We start from the raw sequence: 23,546 nt of genomic DNA, 5'->3' as shown, positions 1-23,546 counted from the left end.
CGACCCTGTGGAAGGTCTTTCCTGCCCACCTCCCTGAAAGGCTCTTCCTCCTTCCTCCGGGATGGGCTGGGGGCCTCACCTGGTGTGGGCGTGTCTCCAGGTGACACAAGGGAAGGGCAGGGGCTCTCAGGAGGAACCTGTGTACTTGGGGTGCATTTGTTTTTAATCTACTCCTTCCAACCACTTGCTTGGCCCAGGGTGGGCCTGATGTTCCACTGGGTGATTGGAGCGGTCCCCAGAAGGGGCTGCTTTAAGGGAGGGGTCTTCTTGGATAGCTCCTTATCCCCATCCTTCAGGTCCTAACCCACCAGTCACTTCCTGAGGGAATGGCTCAGGCCAGGCCCTTGTCCTGTCCCCTTATTGCAGTACTAAGTGTTGCTTTAATCACCATCTCCCCTCCCCTCCAGGACTGAGTGCTTTTTGAGGGCGGAGACAAAATAACTTTGCTCATCACTGCCCCTAGGGCCTGGACCCACCTGACTTCTGCACAGTAAGCCAGAGCCTGCCTGGACCCACAGTGCCCCAGGGAGGCAGAGATGTAGCAAGAGGGTGTCCCCAGTGGTGATTGCAGCAGAGCAGATCTGACCCTGATCTGAGGATAAGACCTGCCATCGGAGGTAGGGACGGGCCCCCATCAGCTTCAACTTCCTGCGCCAGTTCGCAGAAGAAACCAAACCAGAACTTACAAGGGACAGGTACCAGTGGAACGGCCCTCTCAGCCCAGACCCTTCACCTTGGCTGGCACCTGCCTTGAGCACTCGGGCTTTGGCCTCTGTGAAGGTTGCTTCCCCAACAACAGCAACAGCAGCAATAACAGTATTACTGAATATTCACCCAGTGCTTACTGTGTTCCAGGCCCTGTGCCAAGCACCTTCCCTGATTATCTCTCAGAATCCCTCTAACAACCTCAGAAGACAGGGGCCATTTTCATCTTCATTTTACAGGTGAGGAAACTAAAACTCAGGTTAAGTGATGTTTGCAAAGTTGCCCAGCATGTGAGGGGTGGAGGTGGGATTGTGAAGCCAGAAGTCTTAACCCCCAAATGCCTCCAGGGCATGCCTCTCTAATTTGATAGTCAGGGGTGGGTCCCACCCACTCATTGGGCCCATTCATTCACACGTGAAGTACGTTCACACACGCAGAATTGACTGGAACGTGAAGCCCTGTCCCACACCCAGGGCTCAATAGGGCACTCATTCATATTTATTGAACACCTGCTGTATGCCAGATCCTGTACTAGGTGCCAAGGATACACTGGTGAACAAAAACAGACCCAAACTCTGCTCTCATCGAGCATATATTCTAGTGGAAAAGAATAAAATACGTATCCAATTACAAACTGTGATACAGGCCAAGAAGGAAAACTACAGCTGGTTTTGGGGCAGAACAATATGGGAGGACATCATTGAGACAGGGGAGGAGGCCTTTCGGAGGTAACATTTATACCGTAACATAATCAATCAATCAGCCAATTGATTAATCGAGGCCATAGCGGTGGTCAGTTTCACCTGCTGTGATTTGCACCTGCTGTGATTTGCGTAGTAGACGTTTCCTTCAGCTTTCGTCTCCATCAAGGAAAGGGCTGCAGTCCACGGCCATTTTGCCATTTGCTGAGAGAAGAGCCCTTGAGTTTCCAGACCTTGGTGACCTCAGAATAAAAGGTGAAGGAAAGTATGACCTCACTTAGCTTTTTTGATAAAGCGGGAAGGGCAGGGTCCCCTACACCCCATCAGTAAGTGAGCGGCTGGCCCCCCGCCCGGCCTCCCTCCCCTCCCCGCCCTCGGAAGTGTGGTGCTCTGTCGCCACCTGGTGGACATAACAGACCATGCAGGGGCGGCCAAGCTCCTCCGTCCAGGGTAGGATTCAGATTGTTGTGGCTTCCCTTGGGCGGCGGCTGTGAAAAGGAGGCAGGGGGTTTAGGTGACTTCCTGGCAAGGGGCGGGGAAGAGGAGAAGGAGCGAGGGTGGATGGGGAACTGCTGCTTGAGAGTCAACTGACTGGAGATGGACAATGGCCCCATTGTGTCCGGGGCCTTGACCTTGATTTCCTGCCACTCTCATCTCCGGCGTGGCATCACCCGGGTCTGATTGGCCGGGAGTCCACTCCGTGACAGTGGGCGGGCCCCGCGGCTGGAACGCGAGGGCGAGACGCGTGACCGATCCAGTCCCCCCAGGAAGCCCAGGGAAAGCCAACACCTCTCAGAAGTCCTTTCCTCCTCTCTCTGCCCCATGGGGAATGTGGGGGAGCCAGAACCGTGCGCGCTCTCGTTGAAAGGCGTGCTGCCGGGTTGGTTAAGGACTGAGGGCTCTCCTCTCAAAGACCCTGCCCCAAACTAATTATGGGATCCTTGGACACAGTCTGTAGAACCACCCACCCCACCCCCCTTTGTTTTTAAGTGCACATCCATGGATACCATTCCCATTGTAAAAAATCTTAATGCAGTACAAAGCTAAAGTTCTCTCCCTCTGTCACACTCAGCACCCTCCTCAGGTAACTACTGTTGTTTCATGTGTGTCCCTCCTGACTTCATATGACAAATCTGTCTATCATTTAGTGTATGTACTCTCTGGGCCTCACTTTTCTAATCTGAAAATGGGAATGGAAATAATAGAAAAGCTACCTGAGATCATTCTCAGGTGTTTAATTCGGCACCCGGCCCGGGGTCAGTGATTACTGTTACCATCGTTGCCATCTTTCCTGTCAGTATCCTCAGACCTTGGACCCAAATCTGACGTCTAGATAGAAACCTTTTCTCACTCTACAGCCTTCTCCTCCCCCTCCTGCTTCTCCCTTCTAACAAACTGTGATAAAAATCTGTGTTCCCTAATGCCTCTGTGTGTGTGTGTGTGTGTGTGTGTGTGTGTGTGTGTGTTTAAGCCAGAAAGAGCATCTGGTGTTTTCTGCATGTTGTTCCCTGCCCTTCCCTTCCCTCACCCTCACTCTTCCCCTTGCCTTCCATGTTTGACCTAGATGCAACCCCTCACCCCCACTGCGGGGGGAATATCCCATTCTGTGCCAGAGGAAGAGACTTCCATGGCCCACAAGGTGCTGCTGAACCCACAGTGACTCCACATAAAAGCAGTCCCCTGGGAGTAGGGCTAGTGGCTCAAGAGGGAGGGCACTCTGTGACAGGCCACATGGTAGAGCAGTAAGTGCAGGGTCAGCTGGCCGAGCACCCCAGGTTGTGGCCAAGGGCAAGTCCCTTGGCCTCTCTGAGCCTCAGCTATCTCACCTGTGCAATGGGCTCCTAACAACAGCCACCACATTGAGCTGCTGTGAGAATAACGCGGCACCCATAAAGGGACCTGGCACTGAGAAAACTAAATGGTAGTTATTATTATGTTGGAAAACAAAGTGTCATGTTTATTTAGCATTTTATGCTTGCAAAGGGAATTTATAAGTTCTTCCTTCTTTTTAAGAGGAGCTAGTCTGTGGAGAAGGAAGTTTGGTTTTGATTTACAAGTCTCCAGAGAAAGGGAAATTCCTTTACCTCCGCTTTTGTTGGAGCAGCCAGTTGTCACTTCCTGGAGCTGTTGCTGGTCTCTCAGATGGCCCACAGAGCTCCCTCCAGCCAGAGAACACCAGAATACGGGACACTGAAGGACCTCCCTGTTCCAGAGGGCGCAGCAGGGATAACGTCAAACCCATGTAAGTAAGACAAGGCCAAATCACCCATTCAATGAGCAGCCGTCAGGCAGGTGCTCTGTGCCCAGCCCGTATCACATGGCACTGCACAGCCCAGGGTCCCTGTGACGCAGGGGCTTAATTAGGGTAAAAAAATTACTACACATACTAGCTAATATTTACTCGGTTGTTATTAGATGTCAAGTATGTTATAAGCACAGTGAACAAACGTAGGACAGATAAGATCTTTGCCCTCAAGTAGCTTGTCTTTTAATGGTTTTCACATGATACCCTCCTCTTTTTTTTTTCCTTTTGCATAATTTACACATATTAAAATTTGCCTTTTTTTAGTGTAAAGTTCTGTGAGTTTTGACAAACACAGTCATGTAACCACCATCACAATCAAGGTATAGAATATGTTCATCGCGTCCTGAATGTCCCTCTTGCTCTTTAGTGACCGACCCCTCCCCCCGCATCCCCAGGCACTGGCAGCCACTGATCTGATGGCTATCCTTATAGTTTTGACTTTTCCAAAATCGAATCCTTCAGTAGGTAGTCATTTGAATCTGGCTCCTTTACTTACCACGACGTTGTGATATCTATCCCTATTGTACATTATCAGCAGTTCATGCCTTGTTTTCTGTCTTTCAACTTTTTTATAATTTCTAATTTTATTTATATTTTGAGAGAAAGAGTGAGAGAGAGCAGGGGAGGGGCCGGGAGAGAGGGAGAGAGAGAATCTTAAGCAGGCTCTGCACTGTCAGCACAGAGCATGATGCAGGGCTCCAACTCACGAACCGTGAGAGAGACCATGACCTGGGCTGAAATCAAGAGTCAGAGAGGCTTAACTGAATGAGCCACCCATGCGCCCCTCTTTCAACTTTTTTTAACAAAACTTTTCCAATATAAAGTTAAAAGAATAATTTAGTCAATACCTATAAACCCACCACCTAGATTCAATAATTGTTTCCCTTTTGCTGTATTTCAAAATGATGTATATACATAGGCATATATATTGGCTGAACCATTTGGAAGTACTTCTAGAACTTCAACACAGGGCTCCTGGGTGGTTCAATTGTTAAGCATCTGACTTCAGCTCAGGTCATGATCTCACAGTTGGTGAGTTTGCATCCTACATCAGGTGGGTTCAAGGCCCCGCTTTGGGTGAGGGCAAGACCCTCTTCAGGTAAAACATGAGCCCTGGGTGAGCACCGCCTCTCTCTCTCTCTCTGTCTCTCTCTCTCTCTCTCTCTCTGCCCTTTGTGGGATTCTCTTTCTTTCTGCCTCTTACTTGTGCCTTCTCTCTCTCTCTCTTTCTCTCAAAATAAATACATAAGTAAATAAAAATAAATCCTCAACATCTATTACCTAGGAAGGAGGACATCTGATGAGCATGTCATACAAGGAAGTTGACAACAATTCCCAAGTGTCATCCGCTACCCATCCATTTGCAAATGTCCCCTATTTAAAAAAAAAAAAAAAAGTCTTTTGTAACTTTTTACCTGGCAGAGTTTTGTTTCTAAATTTTTAGTTTTGAAGACATTATAGACTTACAGGAAGATGCAGAAAGTTAAGAGATCCATCCATTGGACGGCCTCCTACAATGGGTGGCATCTCATATAGAGCTGTTGGAAAATATCCAAACCAGGACATTGACGTTGGTACATTATTGCTAATTAGACTGTAGACCTGATTCATTTTCACCATTTATAACCTGCACTCATTTGTGTGTATGGACGTGTGCATAGCTCTATGCACTTAAGTCCCGTGTACAGATCTGCATCTCCACCACCACAGTCAAGAGGTGGACTGCTACCTCGCCACAGAAGGACTCTCTGGTGCTGCCTCTCTGTATGTACCCGCTCTCGCTACTTGCCTCCCTGTCCCCAGGTCACCGCGATCTGTTCTCCAACTCTATAGTCTTGTTGTTTTGAGACTATTATATATGTGAAATTACACAGTATGCAACCTTTTGAGATTGAACTTTTTTTCACTAAGCAGAATGCCCTTGAGGTCCTTCTAGGTTGTCTTGTGTGTTATCAACAGTTCATTTGCTTTAATGGCTGAGTAGTATTCTCACACAGATGTACCACACTGTAGCCTCCAGTTGAAGGACATGTGAATTCTTTCCAATTTTGGCGATTATGTAAATAAAGTCACAGGCATTTGTGTACAGCTTTGCATGTGAACGTAAGGTTCATTTCATTTGGCGGCATCGCTGGGTTGCACAGTCAAGTGTAAGTTTATCTTTATGTGAACTGGCCAACTCTTCTGCAAACTGGCCGCACCGTTTTGCATTCCCAGCAGCTTGTGTGAGAGTTGCCATTGCTCTGCATCTTGCCAGCACTAGTCGTTAGCACTTCATTTTTTCTTTTTAATTCTAGCCATTCTAATATATGTGTAATGGTATCCCACATAACTTTTTAAAACTTTTTTTTTAACATTTATTCATTTTTGAGAGACAGAGAGAGACAGAGCATGAGCAGAGGAGGGCCAGAGAGAGAGGGAGACACAGAATCCAAAGCAGGCTCCAGGCTCTGAGCTGTCAGCACAGAGCCCGATGTGGGGCTTGAACTCACCAACCATGAGATCATGACCTGAGCTAAAGTCAGATGCTTAACCAACTGAGCCACTCAGGCACCCCACATACCTTTTTTAAAATATTTATTTATTTGGGGGAGAGCGCAAGTGGGGGAGGCATAGAAAGAGGAGAACAGAGGATCTGAAGCATGCTCTGTGCTGACAGGCTGACAGCAGTGAGCCCGATGTGGGTCTCGAACAAACAAACCGTGAGATCATGACCTGAGCTGAAGTGGGACGTTCAAACAACTGAGCCACCCAGGTGTTCCCCACATAGCTTTTATATTATACATAAGCCCGAGTTATAACTGTTCTGCAAACCCTCCAGTGGCTTCCCATCAGAGTCAGAATAAAATTCAAACTCGTATCTAAGGCCTGCCAGACCCTCTTCCCCATCTTACAGGCTTTGCCCCTCGCTCTGCTCCAGCCCCAGTGAGCTGACCTCCCATGTTTCTCCACCACAAGGTTTTTCACTTGTGGTTCCATATGCCTAGAATGTTTTTGCCCAGGTATCCACCTGGCTCATTTTCTGTCACATCAACTTCTCTGAGAAACTTCCTGGTGGTCAAAATGAGCCATATCCCCACCCTCCTCTTCATAATTCTCTTACCCTGTTTAATTTTTCTTCATAGCGCTTACCTCTTCTTGATATAATATATGTCAGTCACTGAATTGGTTGCTGTCTGTCTCCCCCATAAGGACAGGGATTGGCTCTCAATGACTATCTCCACTGCTCAACACAATGCTTGGCACAGAGGAGACACTCGATAAATACTTGTTGAATGAGCGTGTATCAGAAACCTCTGGTGACCCTCTTCTCATCCTTCTGACCCACCTTTTACTCATCTGGCATCCTGGCAACCAGCTTGGAGCAGGTAGAAGCCCCTGGGCTTAGCTGCCCCCCACAGCTCTTGCCTTCTGCCCACGGCAAGCACCGGGGCCTGCAAGTGTGAGGAGGTTAGGGGCTGGAGTTAGCAGATAGAGGCTCCGTTCTCTGATACTCGGTGGAAGTTTTGAAGTGCACTCAGCAGGTCCCAGCGGACAGAGCCCCGGTTGCCCACAGCAGTGACCAGCTCCATAACACACATGTCCTGGCTTTCTTTCCTTCTCATCCACTGTCCCACTCCACTGCTTCTAGAATCAGTGCTCCCTAGAGCAGTGCTCCACTGCTCCCTAGAATCAAGTCCCTAGAGGTGACTTGCAAGCAAGCCCTTCTTCTGCTTCCTCTACCTGCAAGGAGGTAGCAGGGGTGGAAAAGAGCCCAGATTAAATTAAAACAAATATATGGAGCTTATAGTCTAGTGGGAGAGACAAATGAGAATTTGAAAAAGAAAACAAAATTTAAATACCTACAGGTGAAGGGATAGATTTTTCAACAAATGGTACCGGAATAACGGAATATCCAACCGGAAAACAGTGGATCTCAATCCTTACTTGCCAACATACTTGAAATACATCCAAGAACTAAAGATTTAATAAAGAAAAACTATACAACTTCCAGAAGAAAGTAGAGGTGAAAATCTACATGACCTTGGGATAGGCAGAGTTTTCTTAGATCACAGGTAGAACCAATCATAAAAAAGGGAGGAGAGACAGCATGATATGTCACAGAGTGGAAAAGAGTTTTGCAATTCATATTTTTGACAATAATCTCCATCTACAACATACGGAGAAATATGTAAATAAAAAGAAAGCAAACAACCAAATTAAAATACGGCAAAAGATTTTTAAAAATACTTTAAAAGAAGATATACAAATATTCGTAAGCACTTGAAAAATTTGTTCAGTGTTATTAGCCATTAGGGAAATATAAATTAAAACCATAATGAGATGACACCATACACCCATTAGAATGGCTAAAATTGAAAACACTGGTAATAAGTGTTGACAAGGATGTGGACCAACTGGAATTCTCACACACTGCTGATAAGAGTGTGAAATGGAAAAACACTTTGGAAAAAAGGTTGGCAGTATCTTATAAAATTAAACATACACTTACCATCTTATAGTTCTCCATCATATATCCAATGTAGTTATTTACCCGAAGGTAATAAAAATGGATGTCTACACAAAGACTTGCATGCAAATTGTCAAAATAGCTTTATTCATAATAGCCCCAAACTGGAAATGGCCCGGGTGTCCATCAACAGGCCAATAGATATATTGTGGAATATTCATACTCAGGAATAAAGACACAAATACTGGTAAGTGCTACAACATGACTAAACCTCCAAAACATTATGCTGACTGAAAGAAGCCAGACAGAAGAGTACAACCTTGTGATTACATTTTTTTTTAATTTTTTTAATGTTTTTATTTATTTTTGAGACAGAGAGAGACAGAGCATGAACGGGGGAGGGGCAGAGAGAGAGGGAGACACAGAATCCGAAACAGGCTCCAGGCTCCGAGCTGTCAGCCCAGAGCCCGATGCGGGGCTCGAACTCACGGACCACGAGATCATGACCCGAGCCGAAGTCAGACGCTCAACCGACTGAGCCACCCAGGCGCCCCTGTGATTACATTTAAATGAAGTTCTAGAACAAGCAAAATGGAGCTATGGGAACAGGAAGTAGAGCAGTGGTTGTCTGGGGCTGGCCATAAGTGGGTACAGAATACTGACTGGAAAGAGGGATCAGGGAAATTGTACAAGTTATGGAAATACTCTGTATCTTAAGTAGAGTGGTGGATATATGGATATGGGTCATAACTCCTCTAACTGTGAACTTAAACAGATGCCTTTTGTTTATGCAAGTTATACCTCAATAAGGCTGATTTTATTTTTATTTTTTTTAACGTTTTATGTATTTTTGAGACAGAGAGAGACAGAGCATGAACGGGGGAGGGGCAGAGAGAGAGGGAGACACAGAATCGGAAACAGGCTCCAGGCTCCGAGCCATCAGCCCAGAGCCCGATGCGGGGCTCGAACTCACGGACCGCGAGATCGTGACCTGAGTGGAAGTCGGACGCTTAACCGACTGAGCCCCCCAGACGCCCCAATAAGGCTGATTTTAAACAAGAAGTAGTGATAGCTTGTGATAAGTGTTCCAGAGGGAAGATATTATGGTATTATAAGAGAGGAAAATGGGGAAGAAAGACTACTTCTGATGGCTGGGCAAGGAAGTTCTCTTCAGGAGGTGATACTAGAGCAGAGATCTCAATGTTAAGATGGAGACACCCAGGGAAAGATCTAGGGGAGGGCACTCGAGGAAAAGGTCACCTCAGGAATAAAGACCCAGAATCAGGAAGGAGTTTGGTGCTCTTGGCCACAGTCCCCAGGCCAGTGTGACTGGGTGAAGTGGGTGGGGCAGAGTGCAAGGAGACTGGGTGGAGAGGTGGGCAGGAGCCTGATCCTGAAGGACTTTATCAGCCCTGATAAAGGTTTGGAATTTGAAATGGATAAAATGCACATGGTCTAGTGGGGCAGAAACACAGAAGCAAATAAAAGCAATACAGGGTTATGGGTGATATATTTGGGGTGTGTACAGAAATAAAGGAGGGAGTAGTCAGAACTGGGAACCTGGGAACATCTGGGAAGGCGTCCCAGAGGAGGTGACATTTCAGTTGAGGTTTAAAGAAGAGTAGCAGAGGGGAAAGGATATTGCAGGGGAGGGAACTATGTGCATAGAAATCCAGAGGTGGACAGCCCCATGGAACATTCAAGACCTGAGCATAATGTAAGTTTAGTTGGAGTTTTCCCTGTAGGAATAGAAGTGGCAGGAGATCTGAGGTTGTAGGGAGAGGGGCTTTTGAGTCCTGCAGAGGATGGAAAACCCCTAAAGAATTTTAAGTAAGGGAGTATTAGGGCCAGGTTTACATTTCTTTAAGAGTTTATGAAACGTTTTTTAAAGTTGAGTGGGGGTAGAGAGAAAGGGAGAGAGAGAGAATCCTAAGCAGGCTCCGCACATCAGTGCAAAGCCCAATACAGGGTTTGAACCCACAAACTGTGAGATCATGACATGGCCTCAGCTGAGATCAAGGGTCTGAGCCACCCAGGCACCCCCAGGTTTACATATCAGATCAAGACGTCCAGAATGGGCAGGCTTGGAAAGCAAGACCACTGTTTCTGGAGTGAGATCAAGGGAAGGCCTGAACAGGAGCAGGTGGTAAAAGGCGAAGGGCCACACTCCGCTACGAGGTGACTGGGCCTGTCCTGAAGCTGGGAGACTTCCTGGTTTCTGGCTTCGAGGACTGGCTTCCCTGGTGGGGGCGATGATCTGGTTAAGTAGGACAGATCAGGAGAAACAGGTTGAGGAAAAGATCTGCAGTTTGAGGCGCCAGAGGGTCCTAAATGCTAACTTTGATGTGTGCCTGCTCCCTCGGAGGGCTTGTTACTTGAAGATGCCTAGGCCCTGGCCCCAGTGAGTCAGAAGCAGTGGGTCTAGAATGGAGCCCAGGAATGTGTATGTGTACAAAGTGCCAAGTGCCACACCCAGTCTGATGCTGGTAGACTTCATACCTACAGAGCTGCCATTTTGGCCTCTCCAGGTGCCTGGGGCAGGAGGCAGGACAAGCACATTCTCATCTGGACTTTGGCCAAAGCAGTTCAGAAATTCAGGCAAAGGTGACATCTAAAAGAAGGCTCTGGATGTAATGGGATCAAAGGTAGCTTGTTATCTTCGTTGCTGCAACTAAAGAATTACAATAAAGTGGCCCTGGTCATCATGTGTAGCTCCTGATTATGTGTCCAAGATGCCTCAGAAACTAGCGGTCAGGCCAAGACTGAGCCTATGTGTGCGTATGTACCCTCTCCTAGGTTGTGGATGGCAGGGCATGACAGGGATTCATGGAGTCCATGGTGAAGTCTGTGTGAGTTCTGTGCAAAGAGAGCAGCTTTTACTGTGTGCACCCACCAACCTTCACTACAGCTTGATGTGCTCAGTCCTGTTATTATTTCCATTTTACAGATGAGAAAACTGAGACCTGAAAAGGTTTAGTAAATTGTTCTGGGTCCCAAGGCCAGGATGCTGATGAACCAGGGCTGGAAGACAGGTCTCTGGACCCTCCTAATCATAGCATTGCCCTCGCCTCCACAAGTGGGAAAAGTCACTTCATTTCCTTTAATTTTTAAAAAAAAAATTTTAACATGTATTTATTTTTGAGAGAGAGAGAGACACAGAATGTGAGCATGGGAGCGGCAGAGGGGGGCAGGGGGAGACAAAGAATCTGAAACAGGCTCCAGGCTCTGAGCTGTCAGCACAGGGCCCCACACAGGGCTCAAACCCACAAACCAGGAGATCATGACCTGAGCTAAAGTTGGACACTTAACCGACCGAGCCACGCAGGCGCCCCAGGTCACTTCATTCCTTAATCTTAAATGATCTTCCAAGCAAGGGAGCAAGGCAGAGTACAAGTTTTCTCTGTCTCATCCTGTTCAGAAAGTATCTAGGCCTTTACTTTAAAAGGCTCCCAGGGCCCAGAGGAGCTGGGATTGAAAGCCTCATGGTACAGACGGAGGTATGAGGTCCCAGCCAGGAGCACTTGCTTGATCTTCTAAGGTTCTCACGGCAGTGCCACATGCTTCCAGCAACAGAAGGAGGCGGCAGCAGCAAATCTGTCCCCAGTGCACCACAGTACTGTTTGGCTATGATGAAATACTCATGGCATATGGCTGCAAAGTTACTATCTTGAGAGCGGGCAGAAATGGGATTTTTCATGTGCCAGATTTCACTCCCTCTCTGAAACAATTCTTGTAGTAAACAGAGGTTTTCTGATCTTGTTAAGATCTGGAGGATGGGAATTCCTTTACATTTTTTAAGTAAAACTATTGTCTTAGAGAATTTCATTCTATGGATGGTGCAAATATTTTTTAAACGTTTGAAGCTCTTCTGTGCTCCCTCCCGCCCCCCTGAAAGCCAGGACAGGAAGAGAAGCTGCCACCAACTCTGTTGTAGCCCCAGACCACCCGGTGATGAGAACTCCCAGTGTCCCCTGCCTGTCAACCCTTGGCAAATGGGGTGGACAAGAGGAAAGGCTTGCTGAGCGTGGGAGGCCACAGGGTGGAGGAGGCGAGGAAGGGCCAGGAAGCGAGTAGAATGTGACTTTTAGGAGGAGAATTATTTTGAACCATGTCTTGTGTGCTGACAGCATAATGATCATTATTAGGACCTCAGATGTAACACGAAGCCCGCCCTGAAGTTAAATTTTCCCTTTCAGATAAGCGTGGCCTGTCAACCCACCACAGGATGGTTCTATGCCAACCTCCTCCACATGGTGGGGGAGGGGGGAGGTTGGAATGTTCCAGCTGCTTCCTCACTCTTACCTTTCATTAAGGACTTTGTTTTTTTTAGTAAACAAGGCGCCGTTTTTCTACCTTAGTCTTCTAAAATCAACCTGAGAAATACTTTGTGCAAGGATCACAGCTGTTTTTGCAGCTTTCTGCCCACATTTAGTTTCGGAGCTGCTATCTGGACTCTTACCTCCCCAGAGACCCTCCTGGACACAGTGTGACCTCTAGTGGAGGGACAGACCCAGGGCCTGAATTACACCCAGACAGATTGTTTCTGGTTTTCACAGTATTTTAAAAATTAGTTTTCACATCAAAATCCTGTTTGCTGGCTCCTCTTGAAAAATCAGAAAACCTAGCTATGGTGGGCCACATTTCCCTGTGACACGTGGCTGGAGCTGCATAATAGTGGCTCCCTTTGCACAGAGGTTGTTCTCCAGTTTGCCATAGTCCCCACCACTCTCCATCATCCCCCCCATCCACACCCTAAGAGAGGGTAGTGGTTAAAAGGCAAATATGGAGATACGAGTTTCAGTCTTGACCCTACCACTTACTTTCCATGGCCCCTTGAGTAGGTGTCTGCATCTCTCTGATGCCTGTTTTTAATCCCTAGGAAGAAGAGAGTAATGCATTTAAGGTATGAAGAGCAGAGACAGAAAGTCTAGGCTAGAGGAGGTACTCACTGAGACTTTGCCAGGTTTGTTTGTTGGCGTCTATTTCCTGTCAATAACAGAGGCCACTGGAAGATGTATACAAATGGACACACCTATTACAAATGCGAGCTTCATATATGCAAGCATTCTCTAAATTTGTTTTGTTTATTCCTGCATCCCCAGAGTTTAGGATAGTCCCCGGCACATGGTAGACACTTAGCAAATGCACTAAATGAATATGTGGGTTTATGTTGCCCTGAGTTTTCATGCTTCATATGTCATGACCTAAATTATTATTAGCAGTCCATTTTATATGTATAAATGCAAATGGACACATAGGTTGGCATATTTCAGGGCTTTTCTTCAGAGCCATTGATGGGAACTTTATTGCAGTAATCCCCTGAGTCACCATCTAGGAGAAAAATGTGTTTTCCTCCAGGACTGGGATCCCAAGATCATTGTCCGATACCAGGTCACTTGAGGAATCAGTGCTCCAAAAAGTCACAATTAAAAATGCACACATTTATGTGATGCTTCTTGAGAACTTGAGGTACTGTACCAACATTTAAAGCATTAAGTGCTCCCTGGAGCACTTTCCTCAGAAACAATACTTCAGAGAGGAGAGTGCATTTAGCTAAAACCAATGGCAGGTTCTATGCCATGTCTCAACAAGGCTAAAACCTCTGAGTGCTGGAATTTGCTCCCCATTGGATGCAACCTTCCCGGAAATACAGAAGATGAGTTGACTACCAACTGGATTCAATGTTAGCTTATTGGACTGTTGTATTTCTTTTGTCTACAGGAGCCTTTCATAAGCTTGTGGCTTGGGTATTTGTGGCCTGTAGGGGTCAGCTGTGTTTTTTGTCTGCTTGGCATCCATGCTTCCTAGTTTTGGTAACTAAACTTCAATTTTCCTAGGGAAGCCATTGTTTGCACACTTTCAACTGTGGAATTGGGTGGTGGCTAACGCCACCCCCAGCTCCAGAGGAGAGCATGGAAGTAGCCAAGGTATCAATCTCTTGGCTCCAGCCACACGTTCAGAAAAAAGCAAGTTGCCCAAAGCCAGTACAAACACTAAGACTCCAATGTGTGTGGGGGAGGGGGGGGTGGAGGGGGAGGGGGCAGGGCACACCTGGGGGGTTGCAGTCGGTTAAGCCTCTGACTCTTGATTTCAGCTCAGGTCATGATCTCATGGTAGTGGGATTGAGCATGAGGCTCTGTGCTGAGCATGGAGCCTGCTTAGGACTCTCTCTCTCTCTCTCTCTCTCTCTCTCTCTCTCTCCCTCTCCCCCCCCGCCCCCCGCTCTGGCCCTCCCCTGTGTGCACACACACTCTCAAGATAAATAAAAAAACATTAAAAAAACCCCAAAAACTCCAAACTGGAGCTTTTCTTAAGACTATTGGGAAAGAGGGGCACCTGGGTGGCTTAGTTGGTTAAGAGTCTGACTCTTTGTTTCGACTTAGGTCATGATTTCACAGTTCGTGAGATTGAGCCCCACATCCAGCTATGTGCTGATAGCACAGAGTCTGCTTGGGATTCTCTCTCTCCTTTGCTCTCTGCCCCTCCCCTGCTCTCTCTCTCTCTCTCTCTCAAAATAAATAAATAAACTTTTTTTAAAAATTAAAAAAAAAGACTATTGGGAAAGGTAATCCTTTTTGCTTGCTGGGACTTTTTGCTGTGAGAATATAATTCTGACCCTGCCAGAGGCACTGCTGGAGAATGTAGAGAGACAGAGCAAGAGAGGAGATTCCTTGGGACAGTGGTGACAGTGTTTGAATGCCTGGATCCAGCTTTACCTGAAGCTCAGATTCACCTCTGGATTTTTGGTTTCATGAGCCGATAAATAAAATCTCTCTCCTTTTTTTTTTTTTTTTTTGAGAGAGAGAGAAGGTGCAAGTGAGTGAGGGGCAGAGAGAGAGAGAGAGAGGGAAAAAGATATATAGAGAAGAAGCGGGGCTCGTGTTTACCTGAAGAGGGGCTTGAGCTCACCGGAAGTGTGACTGAAACTCATGAACAGTGAAATCATGACCTGAGCCGAATCTGAGTCAGATGCTTTAACAATTGAGCCACCTAGGCACCCTCCCTCTCCTTCTTTCTTAAAACAATTTGAATAGCATTTTAGTCAATTGCAATGGAGATATTCCTGAATAACAAATTAGAATTTGAAAATGTAGGTCAGAAAAGGAGACACAAAAGTGTGAGACCCATTGCTCAGATAAAAACCAAAAACCATGATCCATGGCCAGAAGCAAACTGATGAGTTTGCCTCTTTTTCCTTGATGTGGACCTCAAATTCCATTAGACTCTGGCAGAGCAGTGAGCTAAGAAACAGTAGAAGAAGCATAATTTTTTTCTCATTTCTTTAATACCCTGACACACACACACACACAAAGAATCTGGTCATCTTGTGCTGGATTTTGTGCTTGTGCTGGCCACATTCACTGGCTTTCCTTTCACATGTGTTCATTTGTCTGCTCCCATAATGGGAAGACATTGAAACAAACCAGAGGCCAGGTCTTAGTGGACGTTTCCAGTGTTTTAAAACTCTCTGAACTTGGGGCGCCTGGGTGGCTCAGTCAGGTAAGCATCCAACTCTTGCTTTCGGCTCAGGTCATGATCGCAGGCTCAGGTCATTATCTCACAGTTTATGAGCATTCCTTAGGATGCTCTCTCTCCCTCTCTCTCTGCCCCTCCCCCACTCACACTCTCTCTGTCCCTCTGAAAACATAAATGAACGTTAAAAAAAAAACCTCTTTGTTCTTGACGTAGAGGAATCCCACTAGCATTTGCCATTAAGCCTGTGAGCTCTAGAAAGATGTCATTCAGCTTGCACAGCATGTAGAGAAGTTCGTTTCATAGAGTTACTGAGCGCTTCTGCATGCCAGGCTCCAACTTCCACAAATCCATGAGCTATTGGCGGCAGGCTTTCTCTTTTTGAGGAAGCCTTGTTTCCAGTCCTCGGTCAGCTCTTCTTTACCCTTTGCGGCTGCATCTTTGCCGTGGTTGCCCTTTACCTTCTGACCATCCTGAATTCTGCTGCCCAATGATTCTTTACAAAAGACTGCATCCCATCCCCATTTCCTGCTTCAAGGAGCTCCAGTGGCTCCCTGTAGTTTTCATATTGAATGTAGACTCTTCTTCTTGGCCTCGGATAAAGCTAATACCAAGAATAAAAGCTAACCACTTGGAGCATTTACTGCATGCTGGGCACTGTGCTACGGTTTCACATGCATTATCTCATTTAATTCTCAAAATGATGCTATGGTTATTAATGTTATCCCTATTTTTTCCCAGATGAGGAAACTGATACACAGAGAGGTTGAGTAACTTGCTTAGGTCACATGAACAGTAAGTGATGGAGTCCAAATGCAACCTGTCACTCCAGCTCCAAAGCCCATGTTCCTACCAGAAGATTCTGCTATCTCCAAGGCTCTTCCACAATCCTTACTTCTCACAACTCTACCATTTCCTTGGTCCACTTAGGCTGGTCTTACAGTTGTGCCCACTGTTCTGTGATTTTGTTGTCTTTGCTTAGTTGTTTAGCCATTCATGCATTCACTCATTCACTCATTCAGCAAATATTTACTGAGCCCCTGTCCCAGGCGCTCATGTCATCTGGATGACAGGACCAAGATTAAGAATGCTCTCTTTTCTCCCCCTTCTCCAAATCCTGCCTTTCAAGGCTCTGCTCCACACCCTCCCTTTCGTGTATCCCAGCTTAGCCAATGTAGCTGGCATGGCCTCCCTCTCCTTGAATGCTGCGGGCACAGAAGGGCATGACCACCTAGTTGAGCATTCAACTTCACGGGGTTCCTCCAGGTCTCATGCGATCTTGCTGTCCTATCAGGAGGCAGATGCCTGGAGGACAAGGTGAGGGAACACCTTTCCTTTTGTATCTATCACAGCGTTGAGTACACATTAGGCATCTAAAGAAATATTTTTTCATCCAATTGTTGAGTGAACAAATGGGATTCAGGGAAATGTGATGGTTTTTAAAATGGCCTTGTGAAGGGGCACCTGGCTGGCCCAGTTGATAGAGCGTGTGACTCTTGATCTCAGGGTTGTGAGCTCAAGCCACACACTGGGAGTAGAGCCTACTTAAAAAAGGAAAAAAAAAGTGAAATAAAATGACCTTGTGAAAAATCTTGAATCTGGATTCTTCTTTTGATCAAGAATTCACGTAAAGTTTATGATATTCTTATGAGGTAGGTGTTATTAGCTCCCTTTTACAGATTAGATTGAGGCTCAGAGAAAATGGGTAACTTGCCCAAGTTCACAAAATGGATAAATCTCAGAGCACAGGCTCCCAACCACTGCATCATGCCTGCCTCTGCCATCCTTAGAAGATGGTTCTCCTGAATTCACAAATGTGGAAAAGCCATTGTAGTTTCTGTGGCTAATGAACTTTTACAGAAAATATGCTTTGTCAGGGCCTTCTACACAGACATTTTTCTTTATCTCTAGGGATGGAAGGAGGCTCACTGCTGTTGTAAAGAAACTTGGTGAAATTCCAGCAACTTCTACCACTGGCCCCACTGCTGAGTCCTGGGACTTGAGGTCAAATTCTAGAAAAGCGCCACATAGGATGTGCTCCCTGGCCACGTCTCTCTGGTCCTTGGATGCTTCCAGCAACACTCTTGGGGTTTGGACTCACATGAGAGCACTCCTTCACCGTGGAGGTGGGGGTGGGGGTGGGGAATGTTCTGTTTTTCTTTTGATAGTCAGGCCCTCTCACTCCCAACCAACCCAGTAAAATGGGAGAGGCCTTACTGAAACCTGTCTCATCATCTCTTCCTCCCCAGCATAACCCCCACGCGTCCCAGCTGGCATGAGAAACTTTCTTCCCTTTTAAGGCAGTTATCCCTGCCTTATACTCCCGTCTTCACTTTGCCCTGCCCTCATTAGAATTTCAGAGGCATATGCTTGCCCCCTAAGGGCCTGGAAAATTTTCCAGCCAAAAAAGTCTTACTGTCAGAGTGTAGTTATGGACATGCGGTCTCTGGTCTTCCCTCAGCATCAGTGTTCTCTGAAGGGTAGATCTTGCCCCCTGATGGTCCAAATATGATTTCGGGGTGTGCCTGAATGATCTTCATTCCTCAGAGGCCAACAGACAATGCTTTGTTTCCCTACCAACCTTGGAAAGACACTGGAATCACTCAGCATTCCTTCTCAAAATGCTGTTCACACCCCTTCTTGGATCTCTCTTTATCTTGCCCTCTCTTTCAGCAACCCTTTCCCAAACCACTGCTGCTTCTCCTTCCTCTCCAAGTCCTTCTTTGTCTCAGTTCCCAGCATGTTTCCTTCCACCACATCCTTCAAACTTCATTCTGGCCCAACTCTATCCCTGCCCTACCTGATGTCCAGTTGGAGTTCCCTTCCTCAGCTCTGCATACACCCCAGGTCTGGTTGCCCCTGCCCTGCTCCCAGTATCTTCCTGCCCACTGATCTCTGCCCCTTGGAACCTGGGCTGATGTTTTCAATCTCCTCTATTAGTACAACTCTTTCTGTCTGAAGCTATGATTTTTTTTTCTACCTTTCACAACTGTCTTTCCCCCCATTTATATGTGTTCCTCTGAAAAATAAATGTATGGGGGGGGTGGCGCCTGAGTGGCTCAGTAGGTTAAGCGTCCTACTTTTGATCTTGGCTCAGGTCATGATCTTGAGGTTCGTGAGTTCAAGCCCTGTATCAGGCTCTGCGCTGACAGTGTGGAGCCTGCTTGGGATTCTCTCTGTCCCCCTCTCTCTCTGCCCCTCCCCACTGGTGTACTCTTGCTCTCTCTCTCCAAAATAAATAAACTTCAAAAATAAAAATAAGTGTATCAAAGTAAAAAAAGTATCGCTTAAACACAACTATCAAGTAAATCATAAACAGTACAGGTGGTATTTTAATATGAGACACATTACCCATAAACTCCTGATCTTCAATGCCTTAGTCAGCTGGGCATTTGCCAAAAGGTGCTCACTATAAACTGATGATAAAATAACTTTTTTTTGTCTGTTAAATAAAACTCAACTGAGGAAATTTCACTTTTTAAAATGTTTTTATTTATTTTTGAGAGAGAGAGAGACAGAGTGAGCAGAGGAGGGGCAGAGAGAGACACACACAGAATCTGAAGCAGGCTCCAGGCTCTCAGCTGTCAGCACTGACCCCAATTTGGGGCTGGAACTCAGGAGCCATGAGGTCATGACCTGAGCCAAAGTCGGATGCTCAACTGACTGAGCCACTCGGGTACCCTTCAAGTGAGGAAATTTAAAGGTCTAACTGGCTTTATTACATGATTCCAAAATCGGGTAGCATCCCATGTACCAAACAGAGGGGAGTTCTGTTCTATAAAATGGAAGGTTTTATAAAAAGGTGGTTGGGGCAGGAAGTTATTAGCAAAAGGAAGGACAGGATTCTTTCACACCAGGTCACCTTCCTTTAGAAGGGTGGAGTAGAGGACTTAGTATAAGGCAGATTACCTGATTTTCCTTTAAAGGATGGAGAGCACCAGGTTACAGATTGCCTCATTGGTGCTGATCAGAAAATTCCCATGTTTATGGCAGAGGTTGAAACTGTAGTTAGGCTACGTTCTTAATCCTCCGTTTTGTGACTTGGCCAAAGTGACACCGTTTAGGGGCTATGGTTTTTGTTTTTACAGGTCTAAAATCCCATAGTCTGAGAGGGAAGGACAATGTATATGAAATGTCCATAGCAGTGCAGGGAATGATCCTACAACTTAATTGAAACTCAATCAGCAAGAAGTCAAGTGGTGAGATAAGCAGGGGTTCTCAAACTGGGACCTCCACAGGATGTGAAATTTTCATTTTGAAGCTGATGGTCTAAGCCAGTAGAGGTGTAGGCCTATGGTTATAGCAAGCAAGAGAAGGGCACTGGAGGAAAATCAATTTCTGAAATGACTAACAAAAAAATCTATGCAAGTTGGACTCGTAGGTTTCTCCTCGACTTTGCTCAGGGAGTGTTTTGGTGATTTTCTCTTTCCGTTGGAGGAGAGGAAGGACTTAAGACAGGAAGTCTGAGCCTGAATGAATGAGGTCTTAACGACATTCCGACATTCCGTATCAAAGGCTGCACTACTTGCTGTAAAGTTTATGGGGAAAAGTTGCCGGAGAGCAATCCAGTTAGCCTTAGCCCCGGTCCTCTCCCGTACAGCTCAGGAAATAATCCCCCGAAGTAGCTAGACCCAGCAGACACCAGGAGGAGCGGCCTACAACGAACCCTGCCAGAGCAGGATACAACAGGGACCCAAGGCCTGCCTTCCAGGCATCTGCACTGGCGGCGAGAAGATATCATCTGGGAGCGTAGGCGGGGGCAGGGAGGCCAGGCTGGCGTCTCCAGTCCCCACTACACCTACCGACCCGCAGCGCTCTGTAGGCGCCCGGAGGCCAGGCGGCTGGGGGCGGGGCTCGTGCTGTGACACCGCCCCTCGCCTCGCCCCGCCCCTCCCCGCGCGCGTTGCCAGGGTGATCAGGTGACTCTGAGCTTGCGGCGCTCGGGGCGGCCGTGACGTCAGGCGCGCCGCTGCTCCTCTCTAGCTGGGTGGCAGGTGCAGTGTATCTGGTGCGGTCTCATCTGGTCGGATCAGGTCCGGAACAAACCAGTGCCCTACCGGTTGGAGAAGAGAAGAGGTGAGGCGCGGGCCGCGGGCCCGACCAGGCTGGGACTAGGGAGCGGGTGAGGTGAGGGCGGGGCCCTTCGGGGGTTTGGCGCACCCCCGAGCTCCCCAAAGAGCGCCCCGAGAGCGGCGGGCACCCGGGCGAGGTGGACTGACTCAGGGTGGGGTGTGCGCAGCGTCCGGGGAGGGGCTGGGAGCCGGCCCAAAGCCCACCCGGGAGCCCCACGGCTGTTCATCCGGTTGTCGGTCGCGAGCCGCTGGCGGAGGCCGGGAGGGTGGAGATCCTGCGCCGCCTGCCCGTCTTCTGGGCCATGAACTAAAGGGGCTCAGCATTTCAAGCGGCCTCCCGGTGCCCGGAGTTGGCCTGCTCGGAGCGGGTCTCGCCACACCCCGTCCCGGGGGACTTCTCTGAGAGGCTTGTGCAACTCTTCTCCTTGGGCAGCGATTTCTGAGGAGCTGGCGGGGGGGGGGGGTGGGGGGGAGCGGGGGCTGGTGCCGGGAGGCCGCTTGGGAGCCCCACAAGTGGGAGCAGAGGCCGGCGTATTCAGAGAAAGTGCTTCGGAGAAAAGGAGGGAGTGAATTGGGATCTCAGTGGACCTGTTGGGGTAGGTGAAATCTGAGCAGAGTCCTGAGGGGTGGGGACTAATCTCCCTGCAGCGGTTGGGGGTTGGAAGAAGCTGAGAGAGGGAAAGAGGACCTCTGGAGAAGGGAGGGAGGAAAAAGGGACGTCTGCGGAAGGAGAGCATGAGCTTTGCGATAGAGGTAAAGGAACGACGACTGTTGGGTGACTGGACCGAGTGCTAGGGCTGTTTGCAGGGGAAAAAAGTTTGGAGGATTAGGTTAGGACCGGTTAGGAAATATTTTTGAGTGCCCAGCTGAGGGTTTGTGTGCTGTGGGGGAGCCATTGAAGCGTCGGCTGGATTGGGGGTCGGGAGAACACTGGGATGGGGAGACACTGAGGTGGCTGTTGCGACAGCCTGGGAAAGAGGTGACCACACCTAGAACTCTGGTCTGATGGGGTTCTGCGACCCCTGCTTAGGAAATATTTATAACGGGTGAGGAGGAAAGCACCCAGGTGCCTGCCTACACCCGAGCCATTGTTAGCAGATTGAAAAATCCTCAAAGAGAAGGGAAACACCCATCTGCAGTTCATTTTCTTATTCTCTGTCTCTCTTTTTTAAAGATTTTACTTTTCAAAGTAATCGCTACACCCTACGTGGGGCTTCAACTTACAACCCCAAGGTCAAGAGTCGCTGGCTCTACTGACTGATCTAGCCAGGTGCCCCTCTTGTCTCTTTAGACCAGATTTAATGTCTATGTGTGAGATTGCCTGTCTCATTAAGTGCGGAGGTTGTATTGTCCACAACACTTGGCCTTCAGAGGTTTCAGAGTATGGTACAAATGCCTCTGATTCCCAAAGTGAAACCCAACCCCCAAGTGATTGGTAGGAGAGTTAATGGGGGAAATTTATTACAGGATAATCAATGCCCAAAACATGAAAATGGAACATTGGGGAAACTGAAAGGAGTCCCATGCTTTGTTAATTGTAGAACTAAGAGTTCCCTTTTCACATCTATTACCCTCAACTTGTGCGCTTCTCCACCTAAGGCTGTTTAAGTGTTAATTGGATGTTTGTCTTAATTTCCTGAGAAACAAGAAGTTTTGATTATTGAAAAGGAATGATTTGGTGATTTATAGTTTTTCCCAGCTCTGAAATTTACTAATTCTGTGACCACACACACACACACACACACACAAATAGCACTGCCATCCTTTATTATTTTAAGTTTATTATTTTGAGAGATAGCTCACACAAGCAGGAGAAGGACAGAGAGAGGGAGAGAGAGAATCCCAAGGTGACAGTGCAGAGTCGGACATGCGGCTCAAACCCACGAACCGTGAGATAGTGCCCTGAGCTGAAATCAGGAGTCTGGGCCCTAACTGACTGAGCCACCCAAGTGCCCCATTTTATACAAAACCTTAACAACTTATGTTTTCTGGAAGGACATGAAATGACTGAACCTTGCTACCAATTTGTTTTGTGTATGTTTGCTGCAGAAAATAGAATTGGACCTCCAGGGATCCTGTCCAGTAAAAGGTGGTTTCGGGAACTGCGGAGAACTTGGGAAGGTGGCCGCAGCTGGTTTGTGTATAAATGTAGAAACCAGCACAGCACTCAAGGGAGGGCAAATCCAGAGTGGTGGCACCTGGGGAAAATAAACTTCACTTCAGATCAGTGACTTCATTCTCTGTAAAAGAAGGCTTAAGATAGGTCACCTGAGCAATGGCTGTTTATCACGCATTAGCATGTACTGAAGAGTTTTTCCTTATAATATTACAAGTGGTAGGGCTTGTTATGATAGTGACTTTTAAAGGTCTTTACAGGAGTCCCATGCTTTACAAGAATCTCTGGAGGTTAGATTTCTTGGCCACTTTTTTAAACCGTTGTTAACCATTTTCTAAATCTCTTCAAAAGTATTTGAACCAGCCAACTAATCATGCTTCCTTTGGAAAGAAACAGCCCCCAACCCCCAAACACTATAACTATGTGCTGTCAGGGCGGTTAAGTAGGCCAAGAGTTGTGGGAAATTTTCCACTTTCATTCACCCATACCACCCCCACAAGTTTTCCCATTGGTAGAGAATATGACTTCATTGTCAGGAAAAAAAAGTTTGTGTATTTCCCTAAACGTAAGCTATGATAGCTCCCAGGGCTGGCTGTTCCTGTGTTGAAGAACAGGAATGCTCTCCTTTAAGGGGCTCTCAGCCAAAGTAGGGCTGGGGTATAGGCCAGAGACTGAGCCAAGGAGAATTCTCAGTCCTTGGCCTTTGTCACCCAAGGCCCTGGGC

At 47.3% G+C, this 23,546-nt stretch overlaps 1 protein-coding gene and 1 long non-coding RNA gene across 5 annotated transcripts in view; one reads left to right on the top strand and one right to left on the bottom strand.

Annotated features, from left to right (window-relative positions):
- Positions 1 to 1,270: 1,270 nt before the first annotated feature.
- Positions 1,271 to 2,316, bottom strand: LOC144616998 (uncharacterized). Of its 2 annotated transcripts, XR_013557027.1 has the most exons (3): positions 2,196 to 2,316; positions 1,825 to 1,894; positions 1,271 to 1,648 (listed from the first exon to the last, which is right to left on the bottom strand). It is a non-coding gene; the product is annotated as an uncharacterized LOC144616998 (long non-coding RNA). The 2 variants fall into 2 exon arrangements; XR_013557026.1 differs by lacking the exon at positions 2,196 to 2,316 and having other exon boundaries at positions 1,825 to 2,186.
- A 1,129-nt stretch (positions 2,317 to 3,445) lies between these two features.
- Positions 3,446 to 23,546, top strand: part of CYSTM1 (cysteine rich transmembrane module containing 1) — a 59,358-nt gene continuing 39,257 nt past the window's right edge. The window contains exon 1 of one of the 3 annotated variants that reach the window (XM_078450524.2): positions 3,446 to 3,648. In XM_078450524.2, the coding sequence (XP_078306650.1) occupies positions 3,549 to 3,648 (100 nt within the window). In that variant the 5' untranslated portion in view covers positions 3,446 to 3,548. Of the gene's footprint in view, positions 3,649 to 20,183; positions 20,711 to 23,546 lie in introns of those variants that run through there. The other 2 variants (XR_013557023.1, XM_060635984.3) reach the window with 2 other exon arrangements.

The sequence above is a fragment of the Panthera onca genome, chromosome A1 (assembly GCF_046562875.1).
Source record: "Panthera onca isolate mPanOnc1 chromosome A1, mPanOnc1 haplotype 2, whole genome shotgun sequence".
NCBI lineage: Eukaryota > Metazoa > Chordata > Mammalia > Carnivora > Felidae > Panthera > Panthera onca.
Note: the sequence above shows the minus strand (reverse complement) of the source record. Positions and strands in the feature narration are given on the sequence as shown.